The sequence below is a fragment of the Nesoenas mayeri genome (genome assembly GCF_963082525.1).
Source record: "Nesoenas mayeri genome assembly, chromosome: 1".
NCBI classification, from domain to species: domain Eukaryota; kingdom Metazoa; phylum Chordata; class Aves; order Columbiformes; family Columbidae; genus Nesoenas; species Nesoenas mayeri.
Window position 1 is genome coordinate 24,504,314 of NC_137541.1, and position 25,699 is coordinate 24,530,012.

Sequence of the window (25,699 nt, forward strand, 5' to 3'; positions counted from 1 at the left end):
ATATCATAATAATTCTAAATTATTTGTTTTACCAATGCTAAGAAGATGAAATGAAATTTTGGCTAAGCTAAAATGTCAAGTTTAGTTTCTCTTAGAATGACTAGGTATATAGTTGCTTCGAAGTGAACAACAGTGTTAGAAACCTGTATATATCCAACATCCTAGAAAATCCTTTCTAATAGTTACGATATGGTAATATGTAGTGTAGACTTTTTCAATTAATACTATTTTCCATGAGATAAAAACAATAACTTTCTACATCACTTTTCAGCAGTTACTGAAAATACTTTTCTTATTAGTGAAGACAGTAGCATTTTTCTTTTACAAAAGAGAGAGGAGGCTGAGACATTCCTGTTGCCCTTTTTCATTTCTTACCAACACAAGATAATTGCCTGAATCAAACATAAAGATAAGTAAATACTTATTTAACTGTAGTGTTTCTTCATCTACCTATGTAAACTCTTCTGTATCTCTTTATAAGGTTTCATTTGTCTTTCCATGTTTGTGCATAGCACATCTGGTTGTAACCACAAAGTCAGTATATTAGCACCATCTAGCTTTCTGTTTGTTGCTATTGCACTTTTTCTTCTAGTTTAAAAAAAAGGGTAGCAGAGTGCTGACTTCAGCTGCTGCTTCAAACAACAAGCTTCCTTTCGTAGAAGGCTTATTTTTCAGTTTGTGAATATCAAGACTGGGAAGCATAAGGAAAGTCAGATGGAAGGAACTGTTGAGTTTGTAAAATTTTTTCAAATGTTTCCTAACATCAGATAGTTTGGAATCCTTCTGTCATCATTTAGTCATATGACCTCACTATAGCAGCCCAAAAATTTAGGTGTTTGGGATATGCGATCTCGTATGTTTTCTCAAAGCCACGAGGTAGGAGGGAATACCTCGACAGGTTGGGTTTTCAATGCTAAGACATTGGCTGTGGAAAAAGAAAAAAAAATGGAAGTTGGTAAGGTAAACTTTTCTCTATGTATTCTGCATTCAGAAGAAGTATAGATTATCTACTAAGTTAAAATAAATGCCTAATCCTCAGGTAACAAAGCTTTGGGAAGATTAATTACCAGAGTGAGACGTGGGTTTCAGTCATGTAATCTTTTTTCTTCTGCCTAATTCACAGTTTCTCAAATCTAAATTCAGGTCAGAAACAAGCTGTGCATATTCGCCTAAGTGATTTTTAAAAACTAATTCTCCTTTTATTTTAAATAAAATTTGGGCTACTCTGATAGATAATAAGGCAGTTTCACTACAGGTAACTGTGATGTTAGGAGAAATATCTTCACTTCTACTCATATTACTTGTTTTTCTTACTGGTTATAAATATTCATCTTTATAGATAAAATAGTGCCTATGTCTTATGAAGATGAATGAAATTAAGTAGATATTTTTGTATTAAATAAATGTTACTTCAGTTATACCTGTGAGGATTTTTTGTTTGCCCTGGTGGTAGTTTAGAGATTGTGATGTCCTCAAAATTAGAGCCCAAGTTGTCCTAAGAACCTCATTCTCATTATAAGCTAATATGGATGTCAGTAATCTAGAAGATGAACAAAAGCAGACATAACTAAAGGGAATTATCTACGAAAGAAACTTTATTTATAGAGCAAAAGTGAGTTAGAGGAGGTCAATTGACTGGCAGCAGAGAGAGAGAGAGAGAGAGAGATTATACTTGGACAGATCTCCACCCTGTCCAAAAACTGGCAATGTGATGCCAGCACCTGCACTGCAGAACTGTTGGGATTGCCGTGATGCTCACACCACTTTTGAATACAGAGATGGCTCACGATTGGAGTCAAAGCAAGGACAATGTGACCTGGTATTTGCTTGTCATATACAGAGGACCTCTGAGAAACTGGTTGAAAGTTTTCTTTGTACTTTTTGACAGGAAGGCATAAAGAAGTATGAGAGTTTTCATTAAGTTGCACTGGCTTCAAACACAGAAGAGATGTGAACTGCAAAACTTCATTTTCCAATCCATAGTTGACCTAGACCTAGCATGACAATCCAAAATCTTAGGACTGGTCAAGACAAACACAGGTAGTTCTGCAGTGCTGAGGCGAACTGTATTAATGCCAGCACCTTACTCAAAACCACTTACGGAAGATGTGTTCTATAGCTTCTTATAGGCTTTCTTATAGACTTTGGTTGAATTTCAAACACAGTTGACTGTTGCAGGAGAAAAGGGCTTCAGTAAAAAATGTGAGCAGCAACAGAAGTATGCAGTGCAGCAAATACCACTGCGTGCTCAGGAATGCCTTCTCTTCAACCAAACTATGCCAAAACATCATCTAACACCCAGCACCACGTATTTATATGTGTAGGGTATATTTTCTTTATTGAGTGAATGATCCTACAGAACGATATGTTGGAAAATGCTATGAAAAGTATCCTGCCTGCAAAATTCAAAATACTTCATGAACATAGTCATTGCTGAATAACTTGAACTGGAAAGGACTGGCATTGCTGATCTGTAACTTAACTGCTCTTCCTGCTACATGAAGTTACACGATTCTTTCAAAACCATAAAAACTATTGACTACAGTTACAAAGAGGAGATTATCTTTCTTTTCGACACTCAAACAGTTGCTCACTGCAAAGATCCAAGACCCTGAAGACAGGTGAGTGAGTATCCCTTTCAGTAAGACAAGACCTATTAATCCCAGCACAGAGCAAACCCAAGTGTTTCAAGAACTTCTGACACATGGAATGAGACTAGTGAGAAACTAACACAAGATTTGAAAACTTAAACAGTGACTTTACAGTTCAGCAGAAATATTGGTCAAATTATGACCCATAATTAATAAACATTTTAAAATCTGGGTCCCGTAGCAATGGTGTATATCTTTTGCTTAGTCGGAGAGTCAAAAATGCCATTCATGTAGCTATAATTATCTTATATTTCTTGCTGAATTCTGACAAACCTGTCCTTTTTACATTCGTGAGGCAACATGTGCTTGTATGTACTAAGGTAAAAATTTCCCGTGTAGGTTATAAGCAGAATGGTGGAGTGGCTTGATTTTTAAGTCACTTTTAGTGATGTATGGATCCAAGATGTCCCATAGAGGTATTTTCTGTGATGCTAGATTAAATTGTGCTAAACACTAGTATGTCATTGTGCTAAATGAATGCCAGCATTTTGCCGTGGAGAAAAGTGCTAATGTGTTAATTGCCTTCATTTAAGTGATTTTAATATTATACACTTTTGCAAAATCAATTGAGTGTAATCAGTTACTTTTTTTTAAATTAAAATTGAACTTCATTAAAAATGGCACATTAAAATTACATTAATGATTGATTGGATAATGATGATGGGTTAATGCAAAATTACTACTGCAGGAAGAAGAAAAGTGTTTATCCTGCTGCTAGATCCTTAGAAAATAGATTATAGCTATGAGCCTGATTTTCAGTGCTTCCCACAGTAATTGCTTCTAAGGAGGCATGGGGAATCTTGAAGACCTTAATGATATGCTACTGCCACTTTAATTGCTCAGAGAGGCAAAGAGAATCCTAATTGCCAAGAAAAGCATTACTAATTAAGGTGTCATTCTTCATTCATTCCATGGAAATTAATCTGAAATATTTGTAAAGGCTGAGAGATAAATTTAGATACAAACGCACTTAGCTTAACCACAACAGACTTCATGTGGAAAAGATCTATGGGTTAAGCAAGGTTAATAGTCAGAAAACTTAAAATATAATTTTTTTCTAAAAAAATTTTGCTTTGTTTTTACTCAGCTTTCTAAGACATGAAGTAAAATAATTGAGAATAGACTTATGATCTATTCTCATGAATATATATTTATATTTAAAACATGATTCTGTGCTCACATTAAAGAATTAATTACAACTGTTAATATGGCGTGTTTCTTATATTTCACTGAAAAGCTACACACTTCTCAAAATGTTAAGATTGTTCAGCTCTGTGATGAGCAAAATGATGCAAGTTCAGTTGTATATGTCTTTAGATCATAACTTTAGCAACACTTGTTCAATATCTTCCTGCCTTCAGTAGGACTGAGTATGAATAATTGATTAGGTATGGAAAATCCCCATAATCAGTACTTGCACGTGTGTCAAATCCTTCTTTTGGTTCGTCTTTGCTAAAATCCTTAAAAAACCTCACAAAGTGATCAATTAGAGTGAGCTGGACCTGTTGGCACCAGTCTGTTTCCTGCATACTGGTTTTTGTACCTTGTTCTCAGTATTTTTAGTGCAGTTATGTCACGGTATCACTGGATCCTACATTTTTATTCTTTTGGCACTGATTATGTCTTATGTTTTACTTTAATGGTGCCTTGCATTGAAATGTAAACATCCTTTTTTTCTTCTTATCATATGAGATCTCAGAACATATGACTGAGCATCTCAGTGACCCATAGAGCAACTATGTTCTTTTCTACACTATACTATCAAATCTCTTCCTGCAGTTCTCAACTTTAAATCTCTCCCCACCTAAACGTCCTGGTCTTTTTGTGGATGTGTGAAAAAGAGGAAAAAGAGAAGTGAAAAAAACCTTGGCAGCAAATTTCGGTTGATCACGTTAGAGAAGACGTTACCTTCTGACTATAAAGGTGGTGATAAGCTGTGCTGCAGGACTTGTTGTCATAGTTTATGTGACTGACTCCTAATTCATGGCAAATTTGAATGCAGTATCACTGTGTGAGAGAGACTGACTGAGTACCTTCTAGCAACAGCCACTTGTTGCACCAGTGGGATAAGATTAAGCCCTGTTCCCAGATGGCAGATGGCATGTGATGATACTACCATGGAGAGAGAAGAACTGAAGGATGAATGGTGCAAAGAGCAGTAACCCAGACTTGTCTAACTGAGGCACCTATGAAGGATTTTTAGTCACTGATGACTACCAAAATTATGCTACCCAATACAAAGAGGTAGAAATCTGGAAGACCTGAACTGTGCTTGGCATGTGCCTGCTTCTTGACTACAGAGGCAGCCAAGTGTGAAGTGTGCCCAAACGGATCTGTAAAGTGACTCAGTGGTTGCTGGAGACCTGGTCATCACCTTAGATGCATTTCTGAGGAGTTAGTTCAGTCTCTGCCTGGTCTTGTCTTAGGCTGACTGCCCTTTAGTGACTGGCATGTGTGGGCTGGGCACCACGTCTGATTTCATTTCATGCAAGAGGAGTCTAGTTTGCAAAATGCTGCAACTGGGGGCGATGGAGAGATTCTCTTCAAAAGCACATCCTTATTCAGACTAAGTTGCCAATGTACATGCATACTTTTTTGTTATGCACTTCATTTAAGTACCCAAAAGTAGTTGGGCAAAACTGGGCAACAGCTTCTGTTGAAGCCCATGTGAAGGACTGAAGCAAGGGTTTAATCCTGAAAACACATGAAAGACATACTTCTGTGAAATCTTACATTTGTGCTTGCAAGTGTTTGCTTTATTTGAATTTTGCAAAGTATAAGGAATAAAATCTAAACAGAGTTGTGCTTGTTCTTGGAAATACTCAAATCACCACTTGAGAAAGCTATTATTGTGTAAAAAGGAAATTTTCTATATTTTCATTAAAAATAACAAAGCTAGTGGTAACTTAGAAGGCCAAACAGTGAGCTAATGTTTAATTGAAAATAGTACATGAAATTGTAGGTGAGGAATTGAGAAAATCTAAAACTTAGTGTGATTTGTAACTGGCATTTTTTCTAAACTATTAAGTAATAACTTTGGTTTAATTTACATAGAAGTGTTTTTCATATACAAGGTAAGAAGAATAGATGGTTTGACCATTCAGTGCTATGTTGATTGAAGGTAGCATTAGAAAAAATAATGTTATGTTGTAGCAAAATATGTCTTGTTAGGTCCTCACATCGAAGATCATGATTTGAGTAGTTTAGTAACTACATGAAGTGAAGTATAGGCAGGTAATTTTTTTTTTCCTTTGCATTGTCTTACTAAAATGACAGCATAGAGTAGGCTGCTTATTTTTACTACAGTAAATGTTGAGCAGTTAAAAAAAAATATCACATCAGAGGTGTTCTAAAATTTGCAGTAATAAGTTCAGAGTAGTGAAAGTTTCCCAGTAACTCTACACTTTCATTGAGGAGACTCTGTTCTGACTGGAATGTTCAAGCTGACTTCTTTGTCTTAAATTTCTTCATACTATTGTTACACAGTTCCCAAAGTTTGGAAAATTATCATTCAGAACAACATCTGACTTTTACTCTTAGTTTTGCTTTAAACTTGAGAAAAATGTTACCACTCTGTTAATATACCCAAAACATTGCTGAAAGTATCTTTGGAATTAAATTACCCCTGCTTCATAACCTGTTCCAGAATTATATATAGTTGTGTGTGTGTGTGTGTATATATATATATGTATGTATTTATTTTGTATTACAATTTTTAATTTTTTTTGCCAACTAAGGTCCTTTTGGACATTGTCTGGAAACTTCCCTTACATGCATGAGTCTGTAGTAATGAAGATGTGATTGCTATTTTCGTAACGTTATTACTGTACATAGCCACCTAAGCACTATTCTTATTTTCCCAGATAGCAGGATCAAACATCATTTAAATAATTGTTTTAGATTTTCTTTATACTGCTTTATTGTACTACAAATCAGCATAGCACACATATCATGCAGGTGAAGGATGCAGTTTATTTATTATCCTTTACTTGTTAGCTGATCTGTTTGTTTCTTGGTACCATACACTAATTTGTGACATAAAATTTAAGAAAGTTATTTCCACCTGACATACATTGACATTACATATGGTCTGGCATGGCCTGGCATTATTTGTATACAGAGAGTGCTAGTACTATTAGCTGCAAGGATGGGGACATGCCACCTGCCCATTGTGTCCTTCTGTCACTTGCGCTGCCCATCTGTTACTTGCAGGAAGGTAAAATTCACCTAATTTTCATCTTTTGGAATATAAATCCCTACAAAATCAAAGGCATTTATGACAGCAAAATTAATTTTAAATGACAATTGTACATAATCAATCAAATGCTCTCTATGTGCCAGAATGCTGGCTTAGTTCGATACTGTAGGGCCAGTTGTGCTGTACTGTGTCTGAGGCTGGATTTCAGTCCGTAATACACTATTCTGTATGAGCAAAAATAATTTTAACGCTACATGGAATCTAAAGGCAGAAGTAACTTTTTATAAATTCAATTTAGTGTTGGTGGTTTGTTTTTTTTTCAGCTGGTTGGGGTTTTTTTCTCTACAGTAGTATAATTTCAGTTATTACAGTATTGCATTTAATCTTGACATAGTAACAAAGTCCCCGTGGCCCTGCACTATTGTTGTTTTGCCCAAATAGTACATTCATCACAGCCAGCTCTCTTTAAATAGTCCGCATCCTATTAAATGTCGGCACAATTGTGTTGGCAGTTCCATACTGTACCATTTTGTGGAAGCCCTCAAGTAGATCTTACATCCCTGAATAAGCAGCGTGATGGCATTGCCTTGGTTGGCTGATGATTTCTGTGGTATCATTGATGCTCAGTGCTTTCATACAGAGATCTGCATCATTATCTCTCTCTGTCCTTCTATATAAATGAAAACTCTCATGAAGGGTTCACCCTGCACTACAAATAATCTTTTTAGTGTGCTTACTGTCACAAACCTGGTTTAATTTGATTCCATCCTAAATTAACTTAGTGTCTGTTCAGCAGTGTAGTGTTGCTTTGTCTTTTTGTAATGTGTGGTATTTTTTTTTTTTCACTTTATGCATAAATGATAAAAGAGATCAGGTAGGCGAAAAATGTGTGTGAAATATAAGTCAGATCCTGTGCGTGGTTTGTCTTTGGAGCAAGAGACAGAAAAGACCTGTTTGATTATCTTTCATGCTGCTTTTATGGAGTAAACTGGGGCCAGATTGGTAGGGGAATTGTGATAGGTGTAGGTTTGAGTTCCACTGTTGTCTCCATCGGGGTCAGACCAAATTCCCTTGCTTTACCAGAGGGAGAGCTCCTCTGCTAACATTAGAAGATTGCCAGCCCAAACTGCCATCTGCATTTCTTCAAAGTTTATTCCAAAGCTGTGAGATAACAGATTCCTAAATAAAAACTACTAACCCTTGTTCGGTATATCAGTGGCTTAGAAATTATTATTTTTATCATGTGTTCCTCCATTTCTGATTCAAAGTTTTAAGTGGACCGCACCATGCATTTCCCCAAGTAGAAGAGAGTAAGAAACATGATTCCGTTCGCAGTAGTGCTGGCAGGGACCAGACTACCCAAGGATGTGCTCCCCTCACAGCTGGACACCTGGCAGCCAATCTCTTTTCTAAAAATGAATGTTTATGACTCTCAAGCCCTTTTTGCATTTGGCTGTATATCTTAGCTTTGAAGGGCAAGCTGAAATCTGAAGGAAGGGTCTGAACACTTAGACTACAGACTGATTCGTTTTAGGTTAAGGGTCCTAGGATGGGAACCAACACCATGTTACATGGGCTTGATATCTCATTTTAAAGATCTTTCAGTCAAGACGTTTAGAAACACATTCTGAGTAAATGAATGCATCCAAACAACAAGCAACACAATATAACAAATACTGCCAGCAGCTGAGAACATGTGCTAGAGTAAGAACGCCAAAAATTTTAGAGTTGCTTTTCTTTCATTCACTATTTATAGAAAAAAACAAGTATCAGAGAAGAGGAACCAACAATATGTGTAAATGAAGCTTTACTGTTATATTGTATATTAAGAAGTTTTCAAACAGAAGATAACTCTGATCCCTAGATTAGTATTGTATGATTAAGTTAATAAAGTAATCATATGTCATGTAAAATTTTATTGCCATTATAGAATGTGAGTGTTTGATTTAATCACAAATACTACATTCATTTTTAATTGAGCTATATGTATTCTACTTAATGGAAGGCTTGGATTTTTTCCTTGCACACTCAATAAATTATAATTGAACACCTGATTCCTGCCAGTAACACATTAACATCTGGACACTATCTTTTATGCATATAGATACACTGATTAAAACTCAACAGAGAAGCAGATAATAAGAAAACAAAAAGACAACATTATGGAACACTTTCAGCCATAATTTTTTTATTATATATTGAGAAGCATTTAATTATCTTACTTCATTTAATTAGCCCCACTACTTAGGTCAATTGTTTTTCATTGAAATGGCATGTTAGCAACTTCGCTAATTGGCACAAAATAGCATGTGACTACACTAAATGTCTTGTCTTGTCCAAAATAATTTCTTATGGTTTTTTTGCTTTCCTGAGATTTTATATTTATTTCACAGTCCTTTCAAAAATATATAAAATATTTTGGCAGGTAGTGGCTTGATTTAAAATTCAGCATTTCACTTTTCATTTTTATTTCTGAGATGAAGACACAGAAGTTTCTAAGGGAAAAGTGTTACTTTCTGACATTATTATTTTAGAATCAAGAAGTATCACTCTGCCTTTTTTAGCTTTTAGAAATTTTAGTTGTTCTTTGGAAAGAAAAATGTATTTTTAAGTATCCTTTATCATTAAGACTTTAAGCATAATTTGTCAGAATTTACAAATTTAGTCTAGAAGAAAAACAGCGGCGTTGTGTCACTCCAGCTTTGTACTTCAGTGGGTTTGGGATCTGTTTTGTACTGGTCTGTTTTAAACTAACGATTTAACAAATCTCACAACTCTAACAGAGTAGAGATGAGCTCAAATTATATAGACGTTTTAGTGCATAATATTAATTTCCAGTGAAATAGTAACAGCTTATAAGAAAACAGACTTTATGGAGATAAATTGTAATTGATCAAAACATATTTTTTTCTGCAGGAGTCAATTTGCTTTAATAATTGATTATACATTTCTTTAATTTTAGATTCTTCTTTCTATTCCAAACAATTTTGATATTTTTCTTTAAAGACTTTTTTTTTTTTTACTCAGTTCCTCAGGGTGTATTTGGTATCTGTAGCAGGAAAAAAAAAAATACAAAGATTACAATTTTTGCAAATGACTTCCATGCTTTTTGAGTTCTTGGGTAATCTTTATAATACATGTGTTCAACTGTGTTGGGATTTCAACAGATGAAGTAACTTGTCATTATGCAATGAATGTTCTCCCCCTAATTTGAGAATAAATGTATTATTAATATGTATGACTCTGTGCTCCCGTATATACATGATTTGTGGAATAATAAGACATTCTGCTTATTTAAAATATTCAAATATAAGTTTCAGAGTTCTTGCCCTGAAGTTGAATTTAATGACTTTTTGTGGTTACACAATTGCATTTTCTTTCTTCAAGTCAGTTACAAACGGGTAGCAGGGATCAATTTGAAACAGATTTTCTTAGTGTGGGCCATTGCATTATACATATCCTGACATCCACAGGAGGGCAGCATGGTTAAATTCAGGGAGAAGATGGGAATATGATTATAATGCAGCTAAAATAATCTAACTTTTGATTGTTTATATTGTATTGTGAGAGCTTTTATATTCGAGGAGAGTGCCTATTTTCCTAGCCAATACAGATAAAGCAACTGAACGTTAATTTTAGGAGTTTCCAAGTATGGTTTCTTAGTAGCTATAAATGTCAAGGTTTTCACTGTATATATACGATCTATTTTAGGAGAACATTTAAAAATATTTAATGTGGGAGTTATTAAAACCTAGTTGGAAATTTTGCTCCTTGAATTCCAATAAAATCTGTTACAGTATTTTGGTAAATCAAACAATTGGAGAGTGGTGGTAGCTATTCCAGTAGGTTTAAGTACATTGAAACTACTCTGCTCTCTAACTCTTGCCTGAGCTATAGTAGGAAATTAGTCCTTTTATATATGTGTGTCTAAATATACTCACACACACACGAAGTTCTCTTTGGGGAAAGAGATTAAAAAAATCTCAATCTCAGATTTGAATAGTAATCAATAAGTGATACGATAAAATTGATTCTAGTATTTGTTCCATTTGAATTTATAGCAAAACACTCATATAGCATAAGACTGTTAGCGTAACACTTTTGTGTTATATACAAATAAATGCTTTTTTTTGAAAAAGTATTTCTAAAACTTGACATGAAGAGAAACCACTCAAACCTCCTCTCACATCAGATTCATCAGTGTTACAACTTACATTTTCTCTTAGATTTTATGAATTTTTGTTTGCTTGTTTTTATGTAACAGCAGTTTGACAGTTGAATATCACTTCAGTATTGCTATTTTGGGGAGACAGTTGCTTGTCAGAGCAATCCTGTGCAGCAGGAATGGGCTGACCCCGGTAGATGGCTCTGATGCTCTCTCACAGGTGGTAAATTCTGTGTGCCTGAAGTCCTACAGTACCAAACATGAATCAGCTGCAGTTTAATAACTCTAGTGCAGGGACAGTGCGTTTGATTTTTTTTTATTTTCCATGTATTTTTTACAGTAAAGAACTTTCGACAAAGAGCAAATCCATGCTGTTGTTATAGACATATCTTTCTTGTATACCACTATTTTGTTTTTTTCTAACCACCACCAAAATCAAAACCATTTTCAAGATATTAACATTTCTTTAGGATTTTTTTTTTCCTAATTATGTTAATCCATTTTAAAAATCCTGATTTCTGTGAAGGAATACGAAAGTGAGTTACTCAAAGGGAATATATTTCTCAGTGAGACATTTCTATTGTTTCCCAGAATAACTCCTGCAAAATTCAGTTTCAGGTTGGTTGTTTCTGTGTGGCATTTCCAAGGATAAACACTCAATCACATTAGCGGTTCTAATGAAGATTATCATACACTGAAAGCTGTCCTTTCCAGTGCCACAAGGCAATCACTAAACAATACTAGTAGGTGCCCATTTCAGAGTGAACTGAAAGAGCTGCCCCTCAGCACAGGTAGTTGAGATGTAGGACTGTACTACTAGGTATAGGTTTTGAAAGCTTAGGAGGGTTGAGAAAACCATTATGGAAATTCATTGAAACTAAAATCCACTAGCAACTCATAAATATAGAGACACCATTTCTAGATAAACTCCTAGAAGCAATAATAGCATGAGTATAGGAGAAAGTTCTGGGGATGTGTAACTGCAGGCTCCCATCCAGTTGCTGCTTCCCCCTGCATCCTGTTGGGAACGATTTAGAGGCCTGAATGTGCTTTTGGTCAGCCACTTCTATGTTCTTTCATAGAGAAAGTTCAAAAGAGCCAAAGTGACATAGAGTCATAAATCTTTTTGTTTCTTTGGCATCTTGTGTATTCTGCATAGGAAGGTTTCTTAAAATGGATATTATAAGAGAACTGATTAGCTGTGTCATGCTATGAAAACTTTATTCCTTGTTCTTACTCCTGTGTTGTCATCAAAAGGTGACCAGTACTATTTTGACTCTACACATCTACAGTTATCATTCTGCATGGGTAGGTTTTCCAAGGCAGAACGTCTCTTTCAGAATGTTAGATTAGCCTCATTGTCTTGGACCAGAAGTTCATCTAACCCGGTATCATGTCTCCCGCTGTGGCCAGCAGCAGATGATTGATTGGCAAAGTTTCTAAGAGTAGTCTCAGTGTTCTTGCAGACTTCACCCGTCTGCAGACCAAGAACTTTCTGAGTCAGGTTTGGTTCTTTGCATATACTAACATTCAATGCAATTGAATTTCTCTTTCACAAACCGATCCAGGGATGTCTAAAACGCACAATTAAATGTAACTAATTTGAGTTCATGGAAACAAGCCATAACAGTTGCATTGCTGTGTGAGAATGGAAATTAATGTCTGGCACTGCTCCTACATTCCTTGGAGGTGCTAAAGACGGTATGGAGACAGTCTACACCACGGACATGGACAGCATCATGTTTTTCTGCCATTGTATATTTATGGAAAGAGAAACGGTATTTGTGGGTTCCAGTGTTTACCTGAAGCCTGGTAGCTTAAAAGGGAGTTTTCCAATTTATGAGAGCATGAGGTATCAAAATTTTAATCCAGAAGAAAATCATATAGTTCCCAGTAAAAAGCTTTTTATTTCTGCAGTGTGGGGAGAGACTGGTATTTCAAATATTATATATACATTCCAAGGATGTAACTGCATTTTCCCCGTTGTTGCTTGAATTGTACTCTAGCACTTTTCATTCTGGACTGCTCGGTAGTAGCACAACTGAAAGGAATTTTTTTTTCTACTAAATGTGTCAAGCATTTTAAAATCTTCACTGTCAAAGTAGTCTCTGTTTAGTATCATCTAAGTCAAGTCATTGCATCCCAGAATCTTTACCTCACAGTGCTGACTGAAAAGAGCAAACTAATATCTATTATTCTGAATTGTTTTTTAGAATGAGGACTTTTGTCAGACTGCAAGCAAAAATCATTTTCTGTGAATGTCACATTATCTACTTTTCATGATGCCTGAGTGCAGAAAGCCTCCTTCATTTCCTCTGTTTCCAGGCAAGTGCGATGCCTGCGTTTGGATTCAGGGCACTTTAGGGATCTGCTGTAGCCCATGGACACAGAAAGGCGCTTCCAAAGGGCAGTTTGCAGAGCTCTGGAGGTGAAATATGCCCCTGGTAGTTTACACTGGATCCATACGAAATACAAGGGTAACGTGGTCACTGAAAGTGGCATAGTGCAGTCACAAAGACAGACACATTTAATTTGCCATTTCACTTTGGAGCATTTTCTTTTCTATTTTTTGTAATTCATGAACAATTTGCATGTTTTGACACATAGTGTGAAAAGGCTGTAACAGCTTTACAGGCTTCTGAAATGCATTTTCCAGTGTCTGGAAGACGAGGGCTGATGTGAGGCTTTCCTGAACGTTTCTTCTGCTGCACCAGGACCTCAGACCTCAGCAGTTCTCACTTTTCTCGGCTTTGGTTTCTCTCCCACAGAAACTAATGTAATAATGCTAACCTCACTCATTGAATGTGTTGTGAGGAGTAGTTTATACTGAGGTTTATAAAGCGCTACTCAAGTGTCAAGCAATGTTCCTATTAAGAAAATAATGGCTAGGTAAGTTAGGACTTGTTAAGCTGGTTTTTTTTTCAAAACTTTGATGAAGTTTAAAAATAGTGGGTTTATTTGAATTACTTTAGGGATTTTTTTTTTTTTAAGATCTATCTGTGAAGAATTTTAAAAGATAATTCTGAATAAACATCTCCTGTGTGCACAATTTGAAGAAAAGTGCTAGACTAATTCATTACAACAATTTCTGTGCTTCATTTCAAATCGCAAATAGAGATATCAGGCATAACATATTTCCTCATGCATTTGCTAGATCAGATGTATATCTTTATACTAGTTCATAAGGACTTTAAAATACCTACTAGTGATGATGACAACAAATATTATGAAAATACTTACAACGGACAGCCTTCAGTGTGGAAATTTATGCACCTTGTTCTACTTGTGTGTTTTCTTACCATAAAAACACACAGCTATCTCTGCTGAGGTCTGTGTTCTTTATGAAATTAAAGTTATGTCAATTCAAAAGTAGCTTTCCAGACAGTGAAAAGAAATACATAAGCAGCCAGAAGTAACCAAAGCCAAGTATCATTCCTAAAAGAGTTCACTGCTCTTATCACTCTCTGCCACTCTTCCCAGAAGGGAGCTATTTTCAACACTGGGACTCCAGAATTGGAATTGCTTCGGTTGGCGGCTTAGTTCATTGATTTGTTTTGTACCAGTGTGACACTGAGCAGGCTGTTTTGACTGATTCCATCAGTGGCAGTGTATGACCTCAAAACAAAAGTAGATTTTTCATATTAACAGGACCTCAGCCATTTAAGCTTTCTAGACAACTAATAATTTCAACACCCGGCTGGAAAAAGAGTCACCAGTTTTTCAGTCTAATTGCAGTGTCATGTGCTTCCAGTGATGTGGAGAGATGTCTGTGCTGGATGCCCAGATGCTTCTAGATGTTCGGAATGCTTCTGAGTTGATTTCAGGTCTGACAGTGTAAAGAACTGTTTCCACAGTCAAACTGGATGCTCAAGGGAGAGCACTGCAATTGAGACTTTTTCTACCACATCAACATTCACATTTGAATTCAGATTTTCACTTTTAAAACCAATCTCGTAGTTGTTCCTGCTTACTGTGGTTTGCTTCACATCATGGAACAGTTTGTATTCACAGACTGTTGTGCCTTTAGGGGGAATTAAACCAAGAGATGAGCTCCAGGGGTGCACCTGTATGTGCTGCAGCCACTGGTAGCTATTTGGTCCATGGGTTCGGACTAGAACTAGTCAGAAGAATTCTGCTTCAGAAAGTACAGAGAGTGGGTTTCTGCTCCTCAGCACCAGCTGTTTCGCAGTTGTGCTGCATTACCTGTTTATATTACAATTAGATTACATTTGAATCGGAGCACTTTCTATGTTTCTGTTGCATCTCAAGGATTTCTTTCTTTTGTTACTTGGAATTCTTTCAAGGCTAAAGGATATTTTTCTGTCTTGACAAACACTCCCACCTTACATACCAAATAGTTTTCATGATATGACATAAATTGGATTAGTAATTCTCAAGTTGCCATTGCAGTTACTTCACAGGTTCCATAAGTACTGGCATGCATATTCACAAACATTGAAGCGCTCTGGAGTGCAGTAAAATATGACTGTTAAAGAATCTAGGGACATCGGATCTTCCAGCACACCAATAACCATTTATACTGTAAGTGAAATTTGTTTGCGGAGGGGGGTAAAAACCCACACGTTTTCTTATTCATATTATGAGTATCTTGCTCATTGGAATAAATGGAACTGTCTTCTGTGGCTGTGATGTTTGTATTACTTGACATTCTTCAACATTTCTTTATTCTTAGCAGGCATAATTACAGTAGAAGTTTAGCTGATTTTTTTTCATTCCATCTGTTGAAGGCTTATTTAGTTCTCTTTCTCAAGAGCACAGAAAGTACTAAAATGAATCCGAGAATGTTTACAGCTAGGTTTCTTATGACCCAGGTCATATTGTTGTCTTGAATCAGTTTTCTCTCTCTCATCCTCAACTGAAGACAAAAAATGGCTTAATCTTGCGGGGTTAAATAAAAGAAGGAATGTGGTGCAAGGCAGATTCCTTTTATGCAAGCACAGGGATGACTGAAAGTGCCTGTGGGCATTTGGTCCCCATTGGCTCTCACAGCGAATGCAATGATGCCCACAGATAGCCTGTATTGTTGTCAGTTAAATGGGATCATGAGTGTCTGAAAGGTGTTTGAGAATGAACTGAAAATCATTTTCACAAGTGGATGATTACTTCTGCCACATGTTAACCGAACTCTATCAGAGTGGCCCAGATTTTTGAGACTGCATTAATTGCTCTTTCAACCTTGACTGAGGTTTCTCTCTAAGAAAGGCCTTTGCTGGACTAAACTGCTACACGTATTGATTTTTCTTTCTGTATTTTTTTCATTGTTTGTGATAAATGAAGCCTTTTACAAGTAGAGAATTTATCATTCAAGATGTAGATAGATTGCTTCATTCCTTAGAATAAAAAGGCTGGTCTAAAAATGATCTCTGTAGAAGTAGTAAGTCCTTTCTCATTTCTCCAGCAGTGAATAGCTCCAGTATTCCACACTCAATTATGTTTTTCAGCTATTCATTAGTGCTGATTTTTTCATCAAAAAGTAGAACCCTGCACTCTCGCAGCATGGACTTGGAGCAAATAAGCTGCCATCTTCTTTCCTGTTATGCCATCACGTAATTGAAACTGAACTCTAATATTTAGCAATATGGCTTTGCATTTTTGTAGCACAAGGAAATGCACTTTGAAAAATATTCAACTGTTATGTATTTAAAATATAATGATGCCCAGACTTTTTAAAGAAAATGGTTGTTCAGTTTGTTTGTTCTCTTTCTGGAGGAGAAAAGATTGTGACTGACACAAGATGATATAAAAAACATTTTTATGTAGGTGTTTCTGTGTTTTATAATGGAAATGTAATTTCTTGTATTTTTATTTGTTTTCCAGGAAAATGAGCTTTAAATATTTAATGCTTATTTTTCTACTATATTGTAAGCATTGTGAGGTATAATCAGGTAAATCTGTGACTACATACAAATCCAGTTTTTACTTTTTAATTTGGGAATCAATGAAGAGAAAGAAAGCAGTATTAAATAGTGTCAGGAAAAATAAAATCGTAGAACTATTTTAAAAGCAAAAGTCTCAGGAAAAAGATTGCATGGTTTGTATGTTTGGTTGTGTTTTCATATTACTGCAAAGCTGTGTTAGAAAATCTTTACATTGGGGTAACACTTAATGACTCAACGTGTTTTCTATTTTCTGTGTGCTGTATAAAAGCAAGTGTACTGGTCTTGAGTCACTGGAAATTATGTGAGTAATATAAAAAGACTGAAGAAGGCAACCAAGCATATACATACTAACTGTCAATGTTCTTTCTAATGTGCACATGTACAGATGGAGATGTTATCTATACATATCTATTATATTAATATATTTTTACCAACTAAAAATCTGCTGTCTATATCTGCTTCTATATATATCAGAAAACCAATCTTTCCTAATTTCTTGTCGGTGTACTCATTAAACACTCTCAGAACATGGTCTTAAACAGAAGTCAAAATAAATCAATTTAGTAATAAGCAATTACTGTATCAGTGCTCAGATACAGGGGAACCGTTTCAGTATCTTCCTTCTCAGTGTATGACTGAACAGTAATAATTCAAGAATTATTTTAGATTATCTCAACTCTGGAAGCTGAATTAAAGTGAGAAAAATCTGAATTTTTTGAAAAACTTGAAGTGACTACTGCTGATGATTCCAGGATTACTCTCAATCAAGAAGACTCCTCTGTTGGTCTATGGCTCCTTTGCAGTCATTTAAGTCATGGGAACACGGTCAGGATATCTTTGTACTGTAGCATTTGAGGACTGTGTATTCTCAGTTTTTACAGTCCATGGGGTAGTTGTCCTCTGACAAACATCAGAGAAACCTACAGGATATTCTGAGGGATGCGGTGGCAGAATCACCGTGAAGAACAGGGCAGGATTGGGACCAGCCACTGTGGAACCTTTTATGTTTCTGCCCCCCAGTCATTAATCTTTAAGGCTGAGTAAAATTCATCCATCATTCCCCCTCCACTCTATGGCAACAGTAAAGGGGTTAAAGGGGCAGTTGCAATGCGGTATGCTTTGGGGACAGTAAATGCTCTGGTTTAGGGGGACAGGCCTGGCTCTTTTGAAACATACATGAAAAGTAAAACAGTTCATATTTTACGGGGCAATATGCACCTGTCACTGTGGGCTGTTTCCTTAGTTGCAAAACATTATCAACCTTCAAGTAAACCCTAGTAGGCCCTTTTTTGGTACCTTTTCTGACATAACCCTTACTTGCTCTCCTTTCTTTTTATTGAGTGTATAATAATTACAGAATTAAGAATTTAAAAAGGTTGTGGCAGGACCTGGACTATTCAGAGAAGGCTACATCACAGGGCAATCCTGTACACAAAGCCAACTGTCCTCTCTCTCATATGAACAGAAAGCAGAAAAACCAAGGGAGGCAGAGCTTCAACATAGGTGTAGCAGGAGTTGAAGAACAGCAAGATACCAGTGCTGTAGTAATGAAGGAGCTGCTACATTATCTGACAAACCACTACTAGCCATTACATAATAACCATCCTTTGTGATACCTAAAGTAGGAAAGAAAGAATATGCTTGAGTTTATGCCCAGGAGAGGTGGAAAAAGTGTTTTGGCTGCATCTTACTTGCCTGTTTCACATGAGATGTTGGTTCATTGCTCTGTTTTTCAACTGAGTAAAAAACCACCAGGCAACAAAGCCCCAGAAGTGATCAGAATTAGAGAGCAGCAGACCCTGTCCTCTTAACCACAAAGGTACCTGCCCATCTACCAACCATCCAACCAACCATCTCCAATCATAACTGTTATAACTTCTCCATAATATATGTGCCAGCATCCTCTGGAGAGTGCCCTGTGAAGCCAACTTTCATTGGCCTAAACAATTCGGATCTTTGTTCTGCCTTTGACCCACCCAGTTGTACTAGATGCCCTGATAGAAGCTGGGCAGCTAGCAGGGACATCTCCTGGGTAACACTTTGCTCTCCTATCAGGTTTTAAGCAGCTGATCCTTACCACTCGTAGGCTCATGCTTACAATCCCACAGCTCATCCTTTTCCTCTTGCTGTCTTTGTTAACGACACTACAACATGACCACAGTGACACAAAAAAGTGTCACTATAGTGCCATAAAACGTGCTGCAACTTCTTGAGTAATGAGGGTGCTTCCTTTACCACCAAACAGTATAAACATCTGTGGTTTTGTCATCTCACTGGTTGACACTCCTGATTACATCATCTCGTTCAAAGTCTGGAAATTGCTATGGTGACAAGGAGTTTTTTGTAATCTAAAAGTGTTTGTAGTGAAGTGTTTCTGTTTGGGAAAATAGGTTCTAGTTTACTCTGGAAACAAACAAAAAAAAATTAATCTTGTGTGTCTGCCAGCATTTTGTTATTTGAACATTTTCCCAGACGGGCACTCTGACCGACTTCTCACATGGAAAGAAAAAATACAAAAGAGGTGTTGGGCAGTTTAACTTTTCTAACATTCGTTATTTCTGTGTAGTCAAAAGTGTTCTACTTGAAACTATTTTTTCTACTTTCAGAGGCAATTGGTGAAATATAAGTGATAAGCAGGCTAGCTTTCTCAAATATGAGATCTTTGTGTCTGCTTTTTGTCTTATTTTGAGTAATAAGCAATATCTCTTTGCATTTTTGTGATCAGAGTAAATAGAAGAAAAATCACTTCTTAGATGTGACAGCACTAAAGAAGCAGCAGAGTAGGAAGAGCAAATGAATACACTCATTTGTGTTGAATCTTCCTAATATTATGCTGCTTATTAATGGAAAAACATTCTCTTCATTATTTCCTTTGCAGATATTTGTATGCTCTAGGACAGAAGGTTTGGAAGCGGTGGAAAAAACGCTACTTTGTTCTTGTTCAGGTTAGTAATCTGCAATGAAATTTCATTAAAAAGTACTCTTGGACTGTCAATTTTCTTACGTGTGATTTCTGAAGCCATTAGTAAATTAGTATCTTAAGGCAACATATGCAGTGACGTTAACATGAGATTAATAGAATAGGTATAGAAAAGTAGGTTTTGAGTGGCCAAAACTGAGAAATGAGTGACTTTCATGAGTCTTTGGAAAAATAATTATTTTCTGTTTGTGCATATCTTCAGATTGCTGTTACAAATTTGATATTACAATCTGAACCAGTTCAGAGAACATTGTTCTTTTGTGTTCTTTGTTTTGTTGACAGAAAACTGTTAAATTGTGAATCTCCATAAACATCATACAAAGGATGAAGCCTGTTAACAAGGCTCTTTAAAGAATGAAGGCTTCTAAACCTACTTTACAGAAAGCCTGATTCCTTTCTGTACTGCTCTGTCAGTCACACGAGCCTGGTCTCCTTCTACCCCTAAATGTTGGAAATTGTAACGATGTAAAAAAAAAAAAAAAAAAAAAGAAAAAATCCTGAACAAGGTCTTTAGTAAAGTTAAAAGAGGAGAGTATTTGCATATTATTCTTGCTGAGCTCGATGTCAATACAGTGTTCTCCCTGGCCTCTATGGGAATTGTCTTGCATATTGATAATCAGTGAGTAATGGTTATGAGGTTGAACAGGATCTTCTGGGAAATCTACTGAATTCATTTGGGTTATGATTTTACCAAGGTCCTCTGTTGTAGAGCGAGATAAGGACTAAGCAAAACAAGTCGATTCAATGTGAATCACGCTAAGCCATTTATTACAGAAACAAGTCTTCTTATATACGTAACTATATTCTAATCACGCGTCCACGCTCCAAGCATGGATTCGCTAAATGAGTATCGTGGGCTGTCCGTGCTCTGGAGTCTCACTGATGATACGTCTGATGATTCACACCACGCCAGGAGCCCGGTGATTGAGGAACGCCCCTCTTTCTCACAGCAGACTCTTCTCAAAGTGGCCTTGAGATACCTTTGAGCCTGACTAATTCAGCAACAGGTCTTAATCTATCAAAACCCATCCACACTCTATGAAGAGACTTTTTGTGGATTTATTAAGATCCGTAAAGGTTGGGAAGATCTCTATATAGGGAAGCTGCGAGGCATATATGTGAAGGGAAAATAAAGTTACAGGGGAAGAAAAAAAAAAAAAGCCAGGTGCTCCCTTGTCCTTCATGCTTTTATTTAATAATCCTCCTACTTTACATTCCCCATTTCACAAAAAATAAAGACTTTGTTCTCCCCCTCTGAGTGACAGGTGTTATCTGCATTTTAAAGTGCACACCTAAGAGCCACATAGTCTTTCTGTGTGAGTGATATGGAGCCACCTGGGAGACAGGTTTATTCCAGCCAAGTTAATTTTAACTATCTTCTGTTTTCTATGCTGAAATTGAAATACTGGAGGAGAATATTACAGGAATTTTCCAACTGTGATGGGATTTAGGTATCTATGTCATTTTGAAGCAGCCATCAACTCAGTAAGGCTATATAAAAAATACTGTGTTAAATCAATATCTGCTATCCAGACAGCTCTGCCTTGTTTATGTAGTCCAGCCGTGATATATACACTGACAATAAGCTGAAGTCAATACGTGTGAAATAAGCATTCGGTAATGAATATAAGTATGTTGTATTGATATGTTATTGATGTATTGATGAGTCTTGCTCTATAGATTAGCATTTAGCTTACATTAGTAAAATATTAAGGCCATGAAATGCAGTTTTAAGACAGAGGCTATCAGTATGATTTACACATGCTTTGGAAATTTAACTCAGGTGTGAAATTAGATGAATAATGTTGATTTTTCAGGAGCATGATGTGAGTAATGTACATCTTTGTTACTGCTGCACGTATTAGAACTTGTTAGTGGTTTGTGAAAGAATAGCTCAATGTTATAGGAAGGTTACAGAGTCTGGAAATTTTAACCTCTTCATTATATTTGCTTTTCTTCCTTTTACAGTCCAGTCACTTCTCTAAAAGGTTACTCATTTCAAACTAGGAAAAGACAGGGACATAACATGTTAGGTAAAAAGCCTCAGCTGGACATGCTGTGTTTCACTTCATTTACTGTCTGAAAATATCTTCCTCCAGTAATCTGAATACAGTTTCACTTCTGTCATTTTAATTTCATCTGTTCTATTATTTGAAAAGTCAGTGATTTGGTTCATGGTTAATTTTTTTCTAAATGCCCCAGCTATGCAGGCTCTTGCCTCTGAAGTTCTGAAGTTGGCTGCCTGGTGATGCCCCGTAGCAGGGGCCACAGAGTCAGCCTCCAGGTTTGCAGTAAAGCTTCCTCCCAACACGCTCAACACGGGGTCCCCCTGCCCCATGGGGACATCCCCTAGTGACACTTTTCATAAGTCATGTCCACATTTCTAAGCATATCTGTCTGTCGTGCGTGCACAAATGGTTTGTTTTCCTCTTCATTAAAAAGTAGGTAGAAGAGCTGCTTGTCAGTGTTCAGACCTGTGTAAAATTATGAAATTCAGGTAAATGCAGTTATAGGAAGAGGGTTCCCTTTTCTCCTGTTAAGCATCACTATCTAAGAAGGTGGATTAATTCTGTTTTTCATCTGAGAATGTGTTCCACCTAATCCTGATGTTTGAGTACTCATTATTCCACTACCTACAGATCCATTAACTACTAAAAATACACTTATACCCCATCACAGATCTATATTAAAAAGTGGCATTAACGATTGTGCTGTGGTTCTTTCTGTAGTGACTGATAGCAGCCACTGATAACAATAAGGAAAAGGGTTTAAGAGATTGTAAATGTAAACCAACAAGGCAAGTTCCACATTATTTTGTTATGACTTTTTTTTCCCCCAAGCAAAGTTTTCTGGAGTTTTTCTGTTTCTTTGGTGAAGAGACTTTAAAATGTCTCATTTTCAACAAAAAGATGAAGTGCAAGACTGATTTTGGCAAGAAAATGTTTTAATAAGTTGTCTGTTTAAATAAGAGAATGCCTTTGAAATGTATTTGATTGAAAGTAAAATCTGCAGCATTATAATCTCTGTCTTGTTTTAGGAGTAAGGTTAAAAATGAACAAAGACACATAGATCAGCCTGTCCACAAGCTGTTTTTCAAAACCATAGAGTGGCAGAAGAAATCTGAAAAAGCTGAGCATTCTATGCGTTTCCAGAATTAGTGTATGTTAGCTTCCTTTTTGATGGCTGAGTTTGTCTGTATGGTTTGTGTTTATTTATATTTCTCTCTCTCTCCTTGACACAGTCCATTTAGGTGAATGTACTAAATTTGATGTAGAAAGCTGACACTCAGTTTCAGTTGCCTGACAGCATCTCTCAAATTCTTATATCCAATAAAACTGCTTTCACTTTACTAATGTATTAGTTAAACTGGAATACCTGTTTAATTTTTCTCACCTGTAGACTTCAGCTGTGGTTCTGAAGACATCAGTTCAGCATTTTAGGCCCGATGGCAATTTTGCAGAGAGAGTGTGACACTTGTTCCTTTTGCTCATACATGCCGTGGCAGGGGATGTTCAGTTGCCATACACTGCAGACACATAGCACAGCATAATCCTTTTTTTTTTAAAAAAAAAAGGCTTAAAATAATGAAACATTTTTAGAGCATCATCCAGATAAAAATCACATCTCCTATCCTTATTTTCCAAAAATATAAATCTTTTCCAGAGGCTCAAAAATCTTTCATCAATAGCAGTCGAAGTCACTTGACACCCAGGTAGAGTGGTGTGCAGGTACAGCACCAGCGAATATATGAATGAAGGTCAAATCAGCTGTCAAAATTTTACTTCAAGAAGGATCATTCCTAAAGTTGTAGCCAGAGCAACAAGTCTAGGTAACAGTTACCTGAGCAGTCAGCAACTGAGATAAAGATGGTCCATTGTCTCTTAGACAAGCTGCTTGCCTGTCCTTAGATCCTTGCATAATTTTACAGATCTTAGAAATGATATCATAGTTCAAAATAAGTCAGTGGGACAGGTATCCTTCAGTCCTTGAAGACGGGAGTTTCAGGGGCCCATGTAAATTCAGTTCCCTTAAGTTTCAAGTCTTCAACAGTCACAAACTCTTTCTCCTGGTCACCTTTTATAGTCTTTCCAGCTCTTCATTTAAGGTGGGAACATCTCAGTTTCAGTGCTTGCATTTCCTCTCCCAGCTGTTACATTCTTTTCTCCATCTTTCCAGTCGCTTTTTCCTCTGCTCTCCTTATCGCTTTCTATTGTGTCTCTGGAGTCTCAAACTACGTGATGACAGATTATCTTCTCATTGTTTTATTATTTTTTTAATAATGGTACTTGATGCTTGGCCTAAACAGTACAGAGTCCACTGAGCCATGCAAACTGGAGATAGGTGTGAACACAGGGGCAAAAGATCACAAACTGCATGACAAAATCAAACTGAAGGTTCCGGTACTTAACATCTTTAACTAGAATTGGCCAGATTATTTGTTTGTCTTTCCAACTGCATGATAATTGTGGCACTCCTTATGCAAACAGTACTTTTGGGGTTTTTTTTGTCCAGCTTCTTGGAATAGAGGACTTTTTTCCTCACACGGTATTCTGAGCAGTTTGGTCAGTACCATAGTACCAAGTATTTCCTTACCGGAACCTAATTTTCTTCCTTTCAGTTTTCCATAAAACAGCAGCAAAAAATACATTGTATTTCACGAAACTGCAGAGCGATGTGTTTATGGTTTGGTTTGGTTCGTTTTTTCCTATCCTTTTGGCATGAAGGGGGAAAAGCATGAAGTTTTACATTGTAAATATTTCTGGAAAAAAAATGAGCTTTATATCTTCAGCACAAGTGAAAGCTAATTTACACAGTGGTATGTGTGTTCTGGAATGGAATTCAGCAATTAAGAAGTGCTTTCTTATTCAGGTTAGCCAATATACATTTGCAATGTGCAGTTACAGAGAAAAGAAATCTGAGCCTCAGGAACTGATGCAACTCGAAGGATACACTGTGGATTATACAGCTCCTCACACAGGTACTTTTCATGATTTTGAAGTATATTTGTGTAAAACAGCTAATTCAATTTTTTCATTTTGAACTAGCAGCAAATAAACCCAAGGTTCTTTTTTCCAGCACCTGAAGGTTTTGCAGTTATTACATTAGGATTTTCTAGCATGAAAAATCATGCTTTTAGAAAGAAGCTGCTTGTAAGAAGAATGAACAACAAACTTACAATAGGGTTGCCTGAAACATTGTAGGAATGCATATGATACAAGGAGCACATCATGAATTCTAGTCAGTCTTTCCCTTTGTCTCTATTTTTGGTGGTGGAGTTGTGTCAGTGTACTGTGAAGTATATTCATAAATTAGTTAAAAAGAAGGTGAATGATCACAGTCCTTGCTAAAGACAAATTACTCGGAGTAATCAAAAATAAATTTGAATATATCTGAAAAACCTACACAAGTTAGTAATTAAATGGCAGAGGGAAATCAAAGTTACACATGTAGAGAAAGACAATTCTGCTCCAGCTATGCAGTGGAGGAAGTGGAGGATTATGGATTTAAGAGACCTCTAAGGTACTGAATGAAGAATGATCTTCAGAAATGTTGGCTCAGTGCCTGGAATAATTGAGAAGGTGAATAATGCTCAGAAGGTGTTTGGAAAGCCAAAACAATGTTGTCATAAAAAAATCCCCTGCGCAGCCATGTTGACTGTTGTGTGCTGTTCTGGTTATGCGCTCTCAGAACAAACAATGGAATGAGCAAGAAGTACAAAGGAAGGAGCAGCAACACTGATAAGAGGTATAGAGACATAAAGCTGATGGGAACTTCCAGCTAAGAAAATGATGCCTAGAGAGAGGG

At 36.5% G+C, this 25,699-nt stretch overlaps 1 protein-coding gene across 3 annotated transcripts in view; it reads left to right on the top strand.

Moving 5' to 3' along the window:
* CADPS2 (calcium dependent secretion activator 2) overlaps nucleotides 1-25,699 on the top strand; it is a gene marked incomplete at both ends in the record, with an annotated part of 299,698 nt that overhangs the window by 163,950 nt on the left and 110,049 nt on the right. For all 3 annotated transcript variants that reach the window (XM_080355871.1, XM_080355872.1, XM_080355873.1), the window contains 2 exons: nucleotides 19,793-19,859; nucleotides 24,764-24,872. In XM_080355871.1, the coding sequence (XP_080211997.1) occupies nucleotides 19,793-19,859; nucleotides 24,764-24,872 (176 nt within the window). The remainder of the gene's footprint in view (nucleotides 1-19,792; nucleotides 19,860-24,763; nucleotides 24,873-25,699) is intronic.